The sequence below is a fragment of the Panthera leo genome, chromosome A2, assembly GCF_018350215.1.
Source record: "Panthera leo isolate Ple1 chromosome A2, P.leo_Ple1_pat1.1, whole genome shotgun sequence".
Lineage (NCBI taxonomy): Eukaryota > Metazoa > Chordata > Mammalia > Carnivora > Felidae > Panthera > Panthera leo.
The window spans coordinates 134,632,876-134,647,428 of record NC_056680.1 but is presented as its reverse complement, the minus strand read 5'-3'; the positions used below and the strand labels follow the sequence as shown (position 1 = coordinate 134,647,428).

The 14,553-nt window shown below is 39.7% G+C and overlaps 1 protein-coding gene and 1 pseudogene across 9 annotated transcripts in view; one reads left to right on the top strand and one right to left on the bottom strand.

Moving 5' to 3' along the window:
* CTTNBP2 (cortactin binding protein 2) overlaps nt 1-14,553 on the top strand; it is a 169,958-nt gene that overhangs the window by 154,031 nt on the left and 1,374 nt on the right. For 7 of the 9 annotated variants that reach the window (XM_042922917.1, XM_042922963.1, XM_042922912.1 and 4 more), the window contains 6 exons: nt 1,950-2,128; nt 4,845-5,050; nt 5,411-5,596; nt 7,969-8,032; nt 9,590-9,722; nt 10,978-11,073. In XM_042922917.1, coding sequence (XP_042778851.1) covers nt 1,950-2,128; nt 4,845-5,050; nt 5,411-5,596; nt 7,969-8,032; nt 9,590-9,722; nt 10,978-11,073 — 864 coding nt within the window. Of the gene's footprint in view, nt 1-1,949; nt 2,129-4,844; nt 5,051-5,410; nt 5,597-7,968; nt 8,033-8,836; nt 8,880-9,589; nt 9,723-10,977; nt 11,074-11,929; nt 11,997-14,553 lie in introns of those variants that run through there. The other 2 variants (XM_042922938.1, XM_042922953.1) reach the window with 2 other exon arrangements.
* On the bottom strand, nt 353-453 carry LOC122214672 (annotated as a pseudogene).

The window sequence follows — 14,553 nt, the reverse complement described above, 5'->3', positions numbered from 1 at the left end:
TATGATGACCACCAGTAGGAAGAAAGATGAGGTAACAGCCATCATAGTTGTGTAGCTTTTCATATTATTGATGCTTCCATTAATTTTATCATTAATATTTAAATCTCTTTGCCAAAAAATTCACATAAATAATCACAAAAGATATTCTTTTTAAAGACTTTATTTTTTTATAAGAGCAGTTTTAGATTACAATAAAATTGAGAGGAAGATACCCAGATTTGCCAATACTCCCTGCTCCCATACATGTATCGTCTCCCCTCGTCATCAACATCACTCACCAGAATGGTACATTTCTACCAAGAACGAACCTATATTGAATCCTGATCACCCAAAGTCCATAGATTACCTCAGGGAAAAACATGCAAGCTTCATGAATTTGCACGTCATCCTTGCCCAGGGGTCATGCTGGTCTCTGAAAAGTACCAGTTTTATTCTATAGATGTGGAACTATTTCAGGTAAAATGTACCCCCCCCACACACACACACACCCACTTCTCTGATACACGTAGTTTGTGAAGGATTTATTTTAGTTATTTTGAAAAGTAAGTTCCAAGCTTTAAGCTGTGCTTTTTTTCTCCACTGTGTTTGAGAATGGAAACAAGGGGTGTGCCGTGAAGAACAGGAAGGCAGAAGGGTAATGCCTTTCACTTACCAAGAATCACTACAAGCAGGTTAATAAAACAGATTCCTTGGGTACATGTATGATGGGCATGAGAGGCTTCTGCCAACATCAGAAATCTCCTAACCACAGAACAGGACCCAAGCTTTGGGGGCACTTACACATCTGCTGGCACTTGATCACAGTTTCTTCGTACAATTCCTTCGAGGAATAGAAGTCAAGAGGCCTTTCAGGACAATACCAGGCATCCTACTAGCATTTAATAAACAATAATTATACCTTTATTAATAAGTAAATATTCAATTGTCATTAATTGTAGTACATGATCTCATTCTTGCTGGAAGAATATCAGAAAAAGAGAAATATGATTGTTCTTCTTTTGAACAGAAGGAAGATTATGAGATCCCAAAGCCTCATGTAACATACTACTAATATCATTTTAACAGAGCTGTGGGGATCACTGAACCACTCTTTCATTTTGGCCAAATTATATCCCTTCAAGTAGGACCTACCCATATTCATAGACTGTCCCCTGTCTTAATATCATAATTACTTGATAAAACAGATTTATATGAATCTTATAAAATACTGAGTTAACAGCCATATCTGACTTTTTAAATAATTGAAGAATATTTCGCCTACTACTAAGAAATCTTTGTCCTTTTGTGAACCCTCTGTACTACAAAAAAAGGGATTTGATTCTGTAAAATATAAATCTAAAAAGAATCTCTACCATCAAACCTGTATGTTCTATACTAGTGTTTAAAATCTGCATGTTTAAAAAATTTGAAAACAAATTTCTTTATGCCAGCAGAGCTGTGTACATTTTGATGAAGTTTGCATTTTATCTGAGACCTTTTTTCTAGGGAAATTAAAATTAATACGAGGCGAACATGCCACAGATCCAGATGTACCATCTTGTCACTTACCCAAATATTGCAATAGCTAATGTCATTTTTTGCTTTATGAAATCAAAATCCTTTTGAACACTATGTGCAAGTCCCTGTGAGGTACTTTGTATGCATATGAATAATAATTTCTTCCAAAATTGATATTTAAGAATTTGTGTAAGGTTTCTTGGTCGTCTTACTGCTCTTTTGTGTCTGAACCCTTTCATTTTGCGTCATCAGCTGCAGGTCTGAACCTCATGCTAACACACTTGATATTGTGGATTAGCTGTCCCTCCCCCAGCCCCTCAGGCAGATCAGATCCAGCTTCATTTTTGTTTTATAGTTTTAAGTGTTTGTATTTTTAATTTGTGAACTGTTAAAAACAGAAGGAAAGGAATCACTGTTCTAAGCCAAGCCCCATGTTCGGCCTGTCTCCGTAGTTCAGAGGTCAGGTGCCCTCTCCCTGTGATACTGTGTGCAAGACTGTCGACTGGGCCCTGGCTGTCTGGCGCCAGCTCAACTCCTGCCTGGCCCGCTTGGGCACACCTGAAGCACTTCTGGGGCCAAAGTATTTCCTGTCTTGTCCCGTAGTCCCAGGACATGCCCAAGTGACAGTGAAGTAAGTGTCATTTCTCCTTATTTACCTATGTATTTATTTACCTATTTATTTCTTTGTTTATTTATTTATTTTTGAGACAGAGAGAGACAGAGCATGAACAGGGGAGGATCAGAAAGAGAGGGAGACACAGAATCTGAAACAGGCTCCAGGCTCTGAGCTGTCAGCACAGAGCCCGACGTGGGGCTCCAACTCACGGACCGTGTGATCATGACCTGAGCTGAAGTTGGACGCTTAACCGACTGAGCCACCCAGGCGCCCCCTTATTTACCTATTTAAAATAGAGCCTTAGCAGGGCACCTAGGTGGCTCAGTCCATTAAGCGTCCGACTCATGGTTTCGGCTCAGGTCATGATCTTACAGTTTGTGGGTTCGAGCCCTGCAGCGGGCTCTATGCTGTCAGCACATATCCTTTCTTTCCCTTTCTCTCTGCCCCTCCCTTGCTCGCTCGTGTGCGCTCTTGCACCCTTGTCTCTCAGATAAATAAACTATATTAAATTAAAATTAAATTAAAATAAAGCCATGGTCATGTTTGGGACCTGTGAGAACCAGCATGCTGAAGGGCCACCTTGTATCACCTCCTGTCAACAACATGGAGTGGGAGAGCTCTGTGCTTCATGTCAGAGGATAACCAAGACTTACCTGTTGGGTAGCTCCTAAGGAAACTGTTTTTACTAAGACCTAGTAAGTAGCAGTTTCCATCTGTCAGAGAAGGCTCCTTGGAATCCTGTTCAACATGTAGTGCTGTGTCTCCTGGTAAAGTCCTACCTGAGATATTCATCAAGGATCCTGTAACCAAGAACAAAAGCGTGCATTCTATTGATGAATTAAAAAGCTTCCTCCTCTATTAAGGAGACTTAAATACTCACCATGTTTTCCTTTGTAACAGCTCACGAGAATAGACATATTAATAATAAGGTTAATGAAATAGAAAATCAGGAGGAAAAAACTAATCACAGTCCAGCTTAGTAAGGTTCTGTGATTGGCTGTTAGCATCGAGTCTGTCTTTCTGGCATCCCGGACAGCAATCCATTTCGGAAAGCAGAGGATACAGACAATCTATCTTTTCTATTGTAACAAACTGTCAATTTCAAAACGGCTAATTGGGGGAAAGGAAGAATTACAATATTAAAATATATACAGCATTCTCTTGCTAAAGAACAGATAATTTATTCATATAATCGCCTCTTTTGTCATCAGTGTTAAATTTAAGCATTTTTCACATCCAGAGTCTCAGGATTCTTAGGAGCTAATTTTGGCCTTTCCTATCTGAAGCACAGTCTTCGCCGGCAACTGTAGAGGTTCTGAGATGTTCACCCTACTTGCAGGCCAACGGGTCAGGCTGCTGCAAGTGCACAATGCTGGATCAGGGGCCAAGGACTTCATTACTCACAGTGTGGCCCCAGCCAGCACTCCATATTTGCATTGGTTTTCCTAGGTCCAGAGGTCCCAGGGGATGATGCATGGTGGCCCATGGATGCTGGCTTTGCCTCACCACTGCCCAACAATGGGCTTAGGAATGCCCCCATCCCCTGAGGTGGGGGGGGGGGGTGCTAGCAAATCCACCCACCCTTTGCCCTGGAAGGAAACATCACTTTTCTTATCCTAGTAAGGAAATAAATCTGCCTCCTGCTCCAGATGGAGACACCATCTCTATCTTCCAAGGCTGTTTGCCATACTAACATCCTTGAAAAGATAGTCTAAAGTGGACACTAAATGTGCAAAAATGCCATGGAGGATTATCTCCCAACAACCCTCTTAAGGAAGTGTGTTTTGTTTTGTTTTTTTTAAATCAAAGCCTGCCATCTTTACCCCGTTAGCACCTGTAGGAGTACCTGTGCAAGTTTGACTCATGCTACAGAACACCAGACTTTTGTCTGTATTCCCTTATTACAGTTTTTTTCCTCTTGAATTATGTATCATTAGACATTAACAGAGAGCTTAAAATAGAGAGATGCTTGATACCTGGGTAAAAGTTTTAACAGTCTTGAAAGGCGTGTGCTGATACCTAATGGTTTTGAAAACTTTGCTGTACGAGGAGATGTAGTTTAGTTTCTACAGCCTTTAATCAAGTGTCTTTTATTTTTAATGTTGCAACAAAGTGTAATCTTTTTTGAAGGAATTTTAATTGCTATTGGATGCCCGAAACTTGGGTAAAGTTCTGCTACTACAGCTGTTACTGCGAAGAGTCCATCTTAGGAGACAGCTGGTTGACCCCATCCCTGCTCTGCAGGGCTAAGCCCACCTACATGCAGACACTGAGACTTTGCCTTGGGGTAGACAGATTTAATTTGCCACTGATGATAAGATATACCCCAGTTTCAGAAATATTAGAACATATGTGGTCTTATTAAGAAAATCTGGCAAGTAAGCTTAAGCTATTTAGACATACACTTCCAGGAAATATTTTTTGTAAGCTTCTGCCTATAAATTTACTTTCCTTTCCATGTATTTTATTCATGCATTCATTCAACCCACACTTAAGCACTGATAACTGCTCTCAGTGATTTTATAAAACAGTTTTTTTCAATACACATTGTATTTCTGAGATAAAATGTCACTTATTCAAATGTCACTTATTTCAAAACTACCTATGAAAGGTAGCAGATCTGTAGAAACACTTAGTGTTTTCTCCATGCTCTTCAAACTTGTCCTTTGTAGTATGGTGTGTGATTTGAGAGAGGTCGGGTCCTAACTGTGAACCGTCCTTCTCTTGCAAGGTGGATGGCTAAGCTGTGGAATGCTATCATTGCACCCAGAGTTCAAGAAGCAATATTGTCAAGAGCCTCTGTGAAAAGACAACCTGGCTTGGGGCTGGCAACTGCTAAAAAACACCCCAGCCAAGGACAGCAGGCTGTGGTTAAAGCTGCTCTCAGCATCCTGCTCAATAAAGCCGTGCTGCATGGCTGTCCCCTCCCGAGAGCAGGTACAGGGTTGGTGCTGGGAGGGGAGGGAAGGGGAGGAAACTGACTCTTATATAATACTGGTTTGCATTTGTTATTAGGGAGCGATTTTTTCCTTCTTTGTAAGTAAAGAAATTATGTCGACTCAATGTATATTTCATACCATTGTTTCAGAGCTCACTCTCTCTAAATTACTGGCTCATGTTTAAATTCCAGATCTCCAAGTGAATTTTGTTGGTTCACAGCATCCCTGCTTGGGTATTAAGCACAGCCATGATTCTGAAGAGTAATTTCTTGGAGAATTGCAATTGTTCTGTTTTGCTTGACTGAAACTGCATTATCACTGCCTTCCTTTTGGCAAAACGTGATTTGTGTTGTTTCAGAGCTGGACCAGCATGCGGCTGATTTCAGAGGAGGAAGTTTCCCTCTCTCTATAGTTTCAAGTTACCACAGTTACAGCAAGAAGAAAGGAGAGAGCGGTGCCTGGAGAAAAGTGAGCACCAGTCCTCGCAAGAAGTCTGGCCGCTTCTCTCCACCCTCCTGGAATAAGCCAGGCCTGAGAGAGGAAGGTGAGGGAGGCATCTGTGCTGCCTGGAGGAGCATGGGCACTAGTGATCGGGTTTCTGATTGCAAATGTGCTTTTGAGTTTTTCAATGCATATTTTCATAGAACGAACAGGGAGTAGTAGGTACATTTCCAAAACTATTTGGGAGAAATACTCGTTTGTTTTTTGTGGCATCCACAACTAAATCTATATAGTTTTCTCCTTTTATGTGTCTAAAAGCCACATATATTTCTTGAAGTATGTGAATAGACATATTTGATACCAGTTTAAGGCCTTTGTGAGTGAATCAGTTTTAAGTATTTCTTTTTCATATATTGTACCATGTGCCAGGTTGTATTCTATACACTGGAAATAGAGCAAACACAAAAATCCCTACCCTCTTAGAGTTTACATTCTAATAAATCATCAAAGAGATTCAATATAATGGAAGATCATCTATAAAAAAAGATATAAGTTCTCATTCTGACAAGATATAACGCATTTACTTCTGGTGTTAGACCTATTCATTTTGGCTTTGATAATAGGGTAGTCAACAATTATACAAATTATAAATGTCTTCTCTAAAGGAAATCCTTACTTGAGTAAGATAGAAAAGATGTTCCAACCTCTATGCACTGGATTTCTGATATATGTAATTAACTGTAGGTCTTCAGGAGCCCCACTCCTACCCCCAACATATCCTGTTGTGTATAATTTAATGGCAATGTTATAGCAGTAGAGTTGCTACAAAAGAGAATATTATGCCTAACATCTTGAAACAAGAAAAATTGCTTTTGTTCATTAATGTATTTTCATACTTAAGCTCGTATTTTGTTGATTTTTAATATTAATACATGAGGTAATTATAAACAACAAGTTGTGTGTCCGTAAACGTGAGGAATTTTTTTTTTTTAATGATTGAATAGAAACTCACTGAATAAATTGAGAGTCTACTTACACTTTTTTAAGGTAAATGTTGCCATTATTTCCCAAAGTTACAGTGTTTGATTCAGGGAGTAAAGTCATTAGACTCCAGCCCCTAATATGGCCTGGAGACTCCCAAGGCGACCTTCTGCAGTAAGGACTATACCTCCCTCTTGTTTATCCCTATGTATATTGCAAAAGAGCTCTAAAATGAGTATTATCCTCTCCATTTCCAGGTAACAAAACTGAGGTTCAGAAACCCTTGGCTGTGTGTCCAGATCACCTCTTCTGGAAACATGGGGATCTGCAGTCCATGTTTTTGTTTCTTGCAAGTCCAGTGCTGTTTTCCTCCATCCATGTCACTTTAATCCCATGGTACATGGAATAATTCATAAACACTCTAGATAGGAGTCATCCAGGCTCTTCACTATTATTTCCAAGTTTGTTACAGTTTCTATAGGGTTTAAAACCAGCTTCTTGCTTGAGCCAAATAATTATCTAAATAATAAGCATTGTCAATATATACTTTATAGAGCTGACAAAATCAATAAAATGAATATGAATATAGAGCAACATTATGGAAATAAACTCAGAAAACTGTTACATAAAATATTTAAAAGTTAAAAAATTATAAATGATTTGATGTTTATATTCAATAATTATACTCTTTGGAACATGAAACCTTATTTGAAAGATTAATAAAATTGTGTGCAACCACAGCATACACGGACATCAACAGAGATTTATAGAATCCAAGAACTAATTCTGCAAAGTAAAATTCATGGGTCAGTGGTTAGGAGAATAAACCACTAACTGGTTAAGTACCAAACATACCTCTCTGGTTATTTCATTTTTTATAATGGTAAAGTTTTTTCCCCAGTAACTCCATTTGATAAAGGATTATTGCAGTCTTTGGGTTGATAGTTTTTTTGATGCCGTTGTTTATCAAAATAGAAACCCTTTTGCATTCTGTACAGATAAGTAGGGATGATCATAACGTTTGATAAAGACACAACCTTTTTTTCTACAGACCTAAAATAGGTCACCAGCTTCTGGAGGCAGGAGCCAAGCCCAGGTGCCTATATGGTAATAAGGGAAAGCCGCTAGTCCACCTCTCTGACAATGACAACAAAAGTATGGGGAAAAAACTAGTGTGGAGATTATCTCTGATGATCTGCTCTTCATGAGGATATATTCAATTCAACTTCTCAAATCATTCTTTAAAGATCATTTGTGCTGGCAGCATTCGTACAATTTTGGAAGAGGGACCGTTCATTTGTAACAGCAGTGCCTGGGCAGGAAGCTACATCCAGAGCTACTGCCCTGAGGAAAAATGCCTCAAGAGATGGATTCAATCCAAAAACTATACCAAAGTGCAAAATCCATAGTCTGTTTCTTTTTAATACAGATTCAAGATGCACAGGGACAATGGTTCATTCTATTGGTAATTTTACTGTATTTTTCTTTGAACAGGTATCAGAATTAAAGCTGTGTCTCAGCAGAATTGTAACAGGAATGCTTCCCTGTCAAAACAAAAGTAAGTTTCCCTTTAACTTGGAGCAAATGATACGTGTTCCCATTATTTGTGCAGCTATAATAGCGTTAAAATAATTTTTTTAAAAAATGGAGGTCATTCATTAAACTGAAATCTAAATGAATGTGTAATGGTGGGACAATTTTCCCTTGTAAGTTCTTTGGCCTAATAATCAAATTGACATAAAACAGATTACCAGAAGAAAAATTAATTTCCTATGTAGGGGAGCCCCAAAGATAGGAGACTCAGCAAGTCGGGCTGTTGAGGCTTATATGCTATCCTGAGCTAAGGAATGGGATAGGGGCCTGGGGTGCTTCACAGGACGCCAAGAGCAGATGCTTGCCTGCCAGACAGATAGGTATTTCAGATAAAAGTTATCTCTGGTAATAGCTTTCTGGACCAGCCCCCGATCTAAATTCTTTTAGGTACTTAAGGGAGAGGTAAAAGTTTTTCTTGAGTCAGCTGGGTCTTGATTGACTTCACATCAAAATAACCCACATGCCAGAGTGACACATTTTGGGATGGCATATTCTCCCCTTCAGATGAAATTAAAAAAAAACATGTTCTTTAAGCTCAACATAAACCCTTTTTTGGTTTTAGTTTGTTGAAAAGGTCAGAATCATTATTGGCTTCATTTTTCATCTAATTTGATCATCATTAATGCATTTGACATAAAGATCTGATAAAACCCTACATTTGTGAACTTTTAAACAGGCTTTAGAGGAGTGATTTTTTTTTTAAATACTAGATTTATAGAAACTTGCTTTTAGGTGCTAAATGTTTAAAGTGATCATTTTATTTTCTTAGGTTGCTTGTACGGAATTGATTGGTTCAGCTTACAGATTTTGAGGTACAAACGCTTGGTTAATCATAGAATAGAAATGTTAGGGCAGTCTGTAAATAGCTCTCCGTTGTAACCCAATAAATTGTGTGCCCTGTCACTTGACAGGTAACATTTAGAACACTGGTTCACAGAAGTACAGAAATGGGGTGTAAAGAGAGAGAAGATTGATAAGGGAAACCATACCAGATGCTTCTTTCTGCCAGACACACTGCTAACTCCATTATATATAGCAGCCCATGTGAGTTCCCCAGTAACTCTATAATACAGATACAAGGAATCCATTATAGCAAAGGGAACCCAGAAACTAAACTGTTCAGGAGGCAGAAAAAAAATGTGACCCATGGCCATGCTGCTAGTAAGTGGTAGAGCCAAGTTTGAAATTCAGATTTGTTTGAGTGTACCACACTGCCCCCTTCTTCCACAGTATTTAGTGTCTCAGTTTCATTTAGGCTTGGAGAAAGGGAAGAAAAGGGAACAGTAAGGAGACCGGAATGTTGTAAACCAAGTGGATTTCTCAGTGAATAAAATTTTATCTTATTGAGAAGTATTTTGAGTGGGAGTTACCAAAATTGTAGGAGAGTGAGTTGTGCCATCAAATGACATTTTAAAATCCTTTTAAAAGGATATTTAAAAACTCTTTTCTTACCCCACACCAAACCCCCAAAACTGGATTGTGGTTCCCACTTTGAAAAACTCTTTTCTGAACTTTGTATTAGGTCTTTAGAGAATGATCTATCATTGACATTGAATTTGGATCAGAGACTCTCTCTGGGTTCAGATGATGAAGCAGACCTTGTCAAGGAACTTCAGAGTATGTGCTCCAGCAGATCTGAATCTGATATAAGCAAGGTAAGCAGTACAAATGGGGGAGGACATTGAATGGCTTGCCCAACAGAAGAGAGATTGCTTTTTTTTTTTTTTTTTTTAGTGTTTATTATTGAGAGAAAGAGAGAAAGAATGCTAGCGGGGGAGGGGCAGAGAAGCGAGACAGAATGCGAAGCAGGCTCCAGGCTCTGAGCACACAACCTGACGCAGGGCTTGAACTCACAAGCAGTGAGATCATGACCTGAACCAAAGTTGGACACTTAAGCGACTGAGCCACCCAGGCCACCCCAGAAGAGAGAATTCTTAGAACCAACACTCATTCTCTGAAAGAAATTCCTTATTGAATAGTATGGTTAATGCTCCAAATCAAACCATCCTTACCTGGCTTCAAAAAAGCTTTTTCTTCCAAAATACCTTTTCTAAAATAATGGAGTTCTCTTTAGTACAGCCTGTTTTCCAGACTCTTCTGAAACACCTGAGGTTAAAATTGCAGCGCATTCAGGCAGCATTAGGTTACCCAGGCTTTTTTTTCCCTTTTTCCTAAGGTTGGCATATAAGTCATCTGTCCATAAGAGAGCATCACAGCAGACTCATGTTATAGACACAGGAACAGCCACAACTTTCCTTACAAATAAGAAAATTGGGCCTGTATAATCCATGTAGTCATAGTCTTTTAGCTGTGAAAATTGAGATCCAAATATAGAAATCAGTGACCCAGATTCACAAAGGTGATTTCACCAGCATCAAGCTCAACCTGTTTTGGGACTCTTCGAGCTGCAGCAAATCTAACCAGACTTCCATTATGAATGCCCTTTACGTGAAAGGGAGGATAAGCAGGTGGTTATAATGTGCAGGTTCCACTGAAAGACTCAGCTCTTACATCTGCACAGTCCTAGTCTCTAGGACAGAGTAGAATTGGCTGTCTTATTTAACCTCGCTGGAAAGGAGATGAAATACTTACCTACTGGAAAATTAAGGTAATGACTGAAATCTTACAATTTTAGCCTTTCTTGCCAAGAAAGATTTTTTTTTTCTATAGGGCTCATCTGGCCGTCTTCTTTTGATTATTAAAAACAAAAACAGACTCTCTTCCCATAGAGATTATTTCTCATGCATTTTCTGGTAGTTTCACTTAAAGACTTCAAGTCTTTGTTGTAAACAGTACAGTCCTTGAGTGCGTGTTCATAGAGCTCCTAAGGGTCAGAGAAGAATGGTAACACTTCTGTGGGTTTCCTGTAGTGACTTTAAGTTGTGCTTTGATAACTTGTGCATTTTCTAGATTGCTGATTCCAGGGATGATTTAAGGAGGTTTGATGGTTCAAGAAACAACCCTGCATTTTCAACTGTTAATCCAAGAATGCCAGTGTCACCAAAGGTAAGAACAAGCAATGTTCTAACAAAATGTTAGAAAGAAATGCTGTGGAAGACTCCAAAATTTTGAAGGTCTTTGGAGAAGGTCTCCATTTGTTTTCATTCATGTATGCTAAAATTAAATATACTGTAACTTCTGTCTTGGTGGTTCCATTTTAAAATATATTCGAGAACCTTTAAGATTTCCTGCATTTTGGAATTCCAAAGGGCTAAATAATGTAAATATCTATTACATGTGGAAAAAAAAATCTCCTTTTTAGTTTTGCCATGACACACAGTGGTTTCCGTGAGATACTTTCCTTTAAAAAACACGTCAGAATGGTAAATAGAAGAGCCGGGATTCCAATAGATTTCATTAACCTCTCAAAATAACTTCTGTGGTTGGTTAATAAATGCCAGATGGCCCAGCATGGTACTCGTGGGTGAACAGAAACAATAAAACTACTTCTTACCCAGTAGTTACTCTGTGAGGATGTAGGTTTCACAGAGGCATTGAGTAATAGTTGGTTTGTTCACCAAGCCATGTCGAGTGTGGTTCACATCCTGTTCCCATCCGTTCCCAGGGTGGCTTACCAAGACCTGTGGGGGTTTTGCACAGTGCAGGATTATAAAGTAAGCATGCTGAGAGTATTGAATTATTAATCCTTATCTGCTCACCACAGCCCCTGCTCTCCCACTGTTCTATTAGGTCTCAGTCCCAATTAGTTATATGGGAGCTGTATGTTTTGGGGGAAGAAGGTGGGAGGTATTGGCAAGGCTGAGGTCCTAAGTAAAAAAATATATAACATAATGATCTATAAAGGAAAAGCATGACCTTCTGTCTCACTCCTATCATAATGTCTGCCTCTCCTCCCCAATAGGGAACAGTTTCAAAAGCCCAGCAAAAGCATAATTTGGAGAGCATGTAAGGGACATTGCCCTAAGGAGGTGACTTGGAGTCTCTGTTGCGAATTTAGGCTGGAAGATATTTTGTTCAGGAGCTGTCCTTCAGCTTTTGGTTCAAAGCACATTTCTTGGGCCTCTTGGGACCACTCTTTATAAGGTTCCTTGTGGAACAGTCCATGGAAAGGCCATGAAGTCTGTGAGGAAGAACAGTGAACCAGTATTTCTCCACAGGGTGAAGTCACTTTCCTCTGTAAAAATATTGGCTGGTAGTAACCAGCTGCCACGGTTTAATGATTGGAGACCAGGTTTTGTACCCCTATTTCTCTGTCACAGGACTGACTGGTTGCTACAGTAAGGTACTGTCCACAAAAACTAGTACTGAAAGAAAGATATGCTCAGGGCAGATTTTTTTTAAAAGAATAAGTTTCCTTTTATACCTTCTGGGCTGTTATAAAAGAACCATAGGGCGGTTTGAATCTGTGATTTGAGGTGGGTATTAGGACAACTGCCTAATGAACAGATGGGAAGGGCCTGGTCTGCCATGGCTAGGAGGTGTTTTTCTCAGAACCTGCCAGCAGAGGGCAAAGTAACACATTTGACAGCTTTCTGAAAGCTTGGCAGGCTCATTGCTTTTCTGGATTTCTGATGAACTCAGCTAGCATTTCTTGGCTAGATGCCCAGTTTCTTCTGTTATCAGGAAGTAATTCTTAAAGGAAGAGCTCTCTGGGTTAGTTGAAATCACTTTCAACAATCATCATTTGCCATAACAGAACTCCTTACTGCTCCAACAGTAAGGGAATGTAGTGGGATTAATAAAAACAAATACATATATTTAAATCACTGATAGAACAGACACTAATATATTGTCTTCTCCTGAAAATCAAATTAATCTCCCACAAACAAAAGTTCTCATCTTTGCAGAGTGAAATCCACTTGATGATTTCTTTTTAAACCCCCCAGCGCCCAGATCACATTCCCCAGAGGTCCTGATGTAATCGGTCTGAGGTGCAACCTGGACTTTGGGGTTTTTGAATTGCAGCCAGTGCTTAGACCCACTGGTCTAAGACAGCTTTGGTCTGTGGTCCTCTTTCTTGTCCACGCCACTTCTTGTTTCTAAATGTATCTTTATGTAACTTACTTTTACATGTAATCCACCGTTTCTGTACCACACTCTACACCTTCCTGTCTTCACCGTATGTCTCCTCTTCACCTTTCACAGCCCTATACATCCTTAAAGATCCATCTCCAATAGGGGTGCCTGGGTGGCTCAGTCAGTTAAGTGTCTGACTTCAGCTCAGGTCATGATCTCATGGTTTGTGAATTCAAGCCCCACATCGGTCTCTGTGGTGACAGCTCAGAGCCTGCTTCGGATCTGTGTCTCCCTCTCTCTCAAAAATACACCAAATATTAAAAAAAAAAAAAAAGATGGCTCTCTAGTGGAAAACACTTTTCCTTTACTTTCTCCTCCTCAGCTTCCCCAGCTAGGGAACAGGGATTACTAGTACTCTCCTAGCTGGCAGCAGCTAGTCAATATGAATTGCTCTGGTTTAATAATATTTTTTTTAAAAAATTGAAACTTTATATGCAACACCTTTCTGTACAAACTCACAGGGTCTTTTTTTGAGCCTAATATCAATGTTGAACATAACTAAACTTAATATGGTTAACAGAACTTTGGAGTTTTAGCCCAGAAAACACTAAACACCCTGAACTCTCCCAGTCCCAGGCTCTTGTACCTCTTAGCTTTAGGGAAAACACCTCAAAACCTGTGTTTAGTGGCCAGGGTGCCAGTCAGTCACTTGCCCGTTCTCACACTCCCAGTCTTGAAGGTCTGTGGTCCTAACACACCTGTTCCATCCTCACACCTTAACACTCCAAGCACATGGTTAGCTGTGGTGGAGGCTTCTTGTTACTTCATTTCACATTAGCATTTCCCATCTCAGACCACAAAGACGCACACACACCATTCCCCCTGCCCCCCAGCCTCCTTGCCACCATGATGTAGATGACTGCACAGAGGAGCAAAGAACACCACATATCACCTTTCCTCTCTCTGGGACCTGGCACTAATCAAGGCAAAATTATTTACAGGTTTCCTTCCCCTCACTCAGAGACTCTATCTGCCAACCGGCCGTTACCTTTATTACAACATGCCATTTCTTCAGATCAAATCACAAATTGGGATTGGTCTTTACTAGGCCCATGGCTAAGTCCCATTTTACAGATTTACAAAGATTCCCAAGAGAATTCAACTGCCAGCTAAGGCCACACAGTTTTTACATTTTAAATCTTTTAATGGCTACATTATTATTTGGCTGCATTAAAAGAGAGAAAGTAATCAATGTCAACTGCTTGAGAGGCATTTGGAAATGCCTTAGGAACTCCCTTAGGGGGCTCCATGTTCATTGGTTGTGGAATTTTAGACGCTCTAGGGGAAAACACCTTGAGTGAGAGTTGGGAGCCTGACATCTTGTTCTTAATCACTGAGACTGGGGGCAAATCATTTTACCTGTCCCGTTCTTCCACTAGGCTTAAACCACTATGCTCTCTGCTTTAGGACAAGCACCTAGAATAGTGCCTATGCTTTGTAGTTAAACTG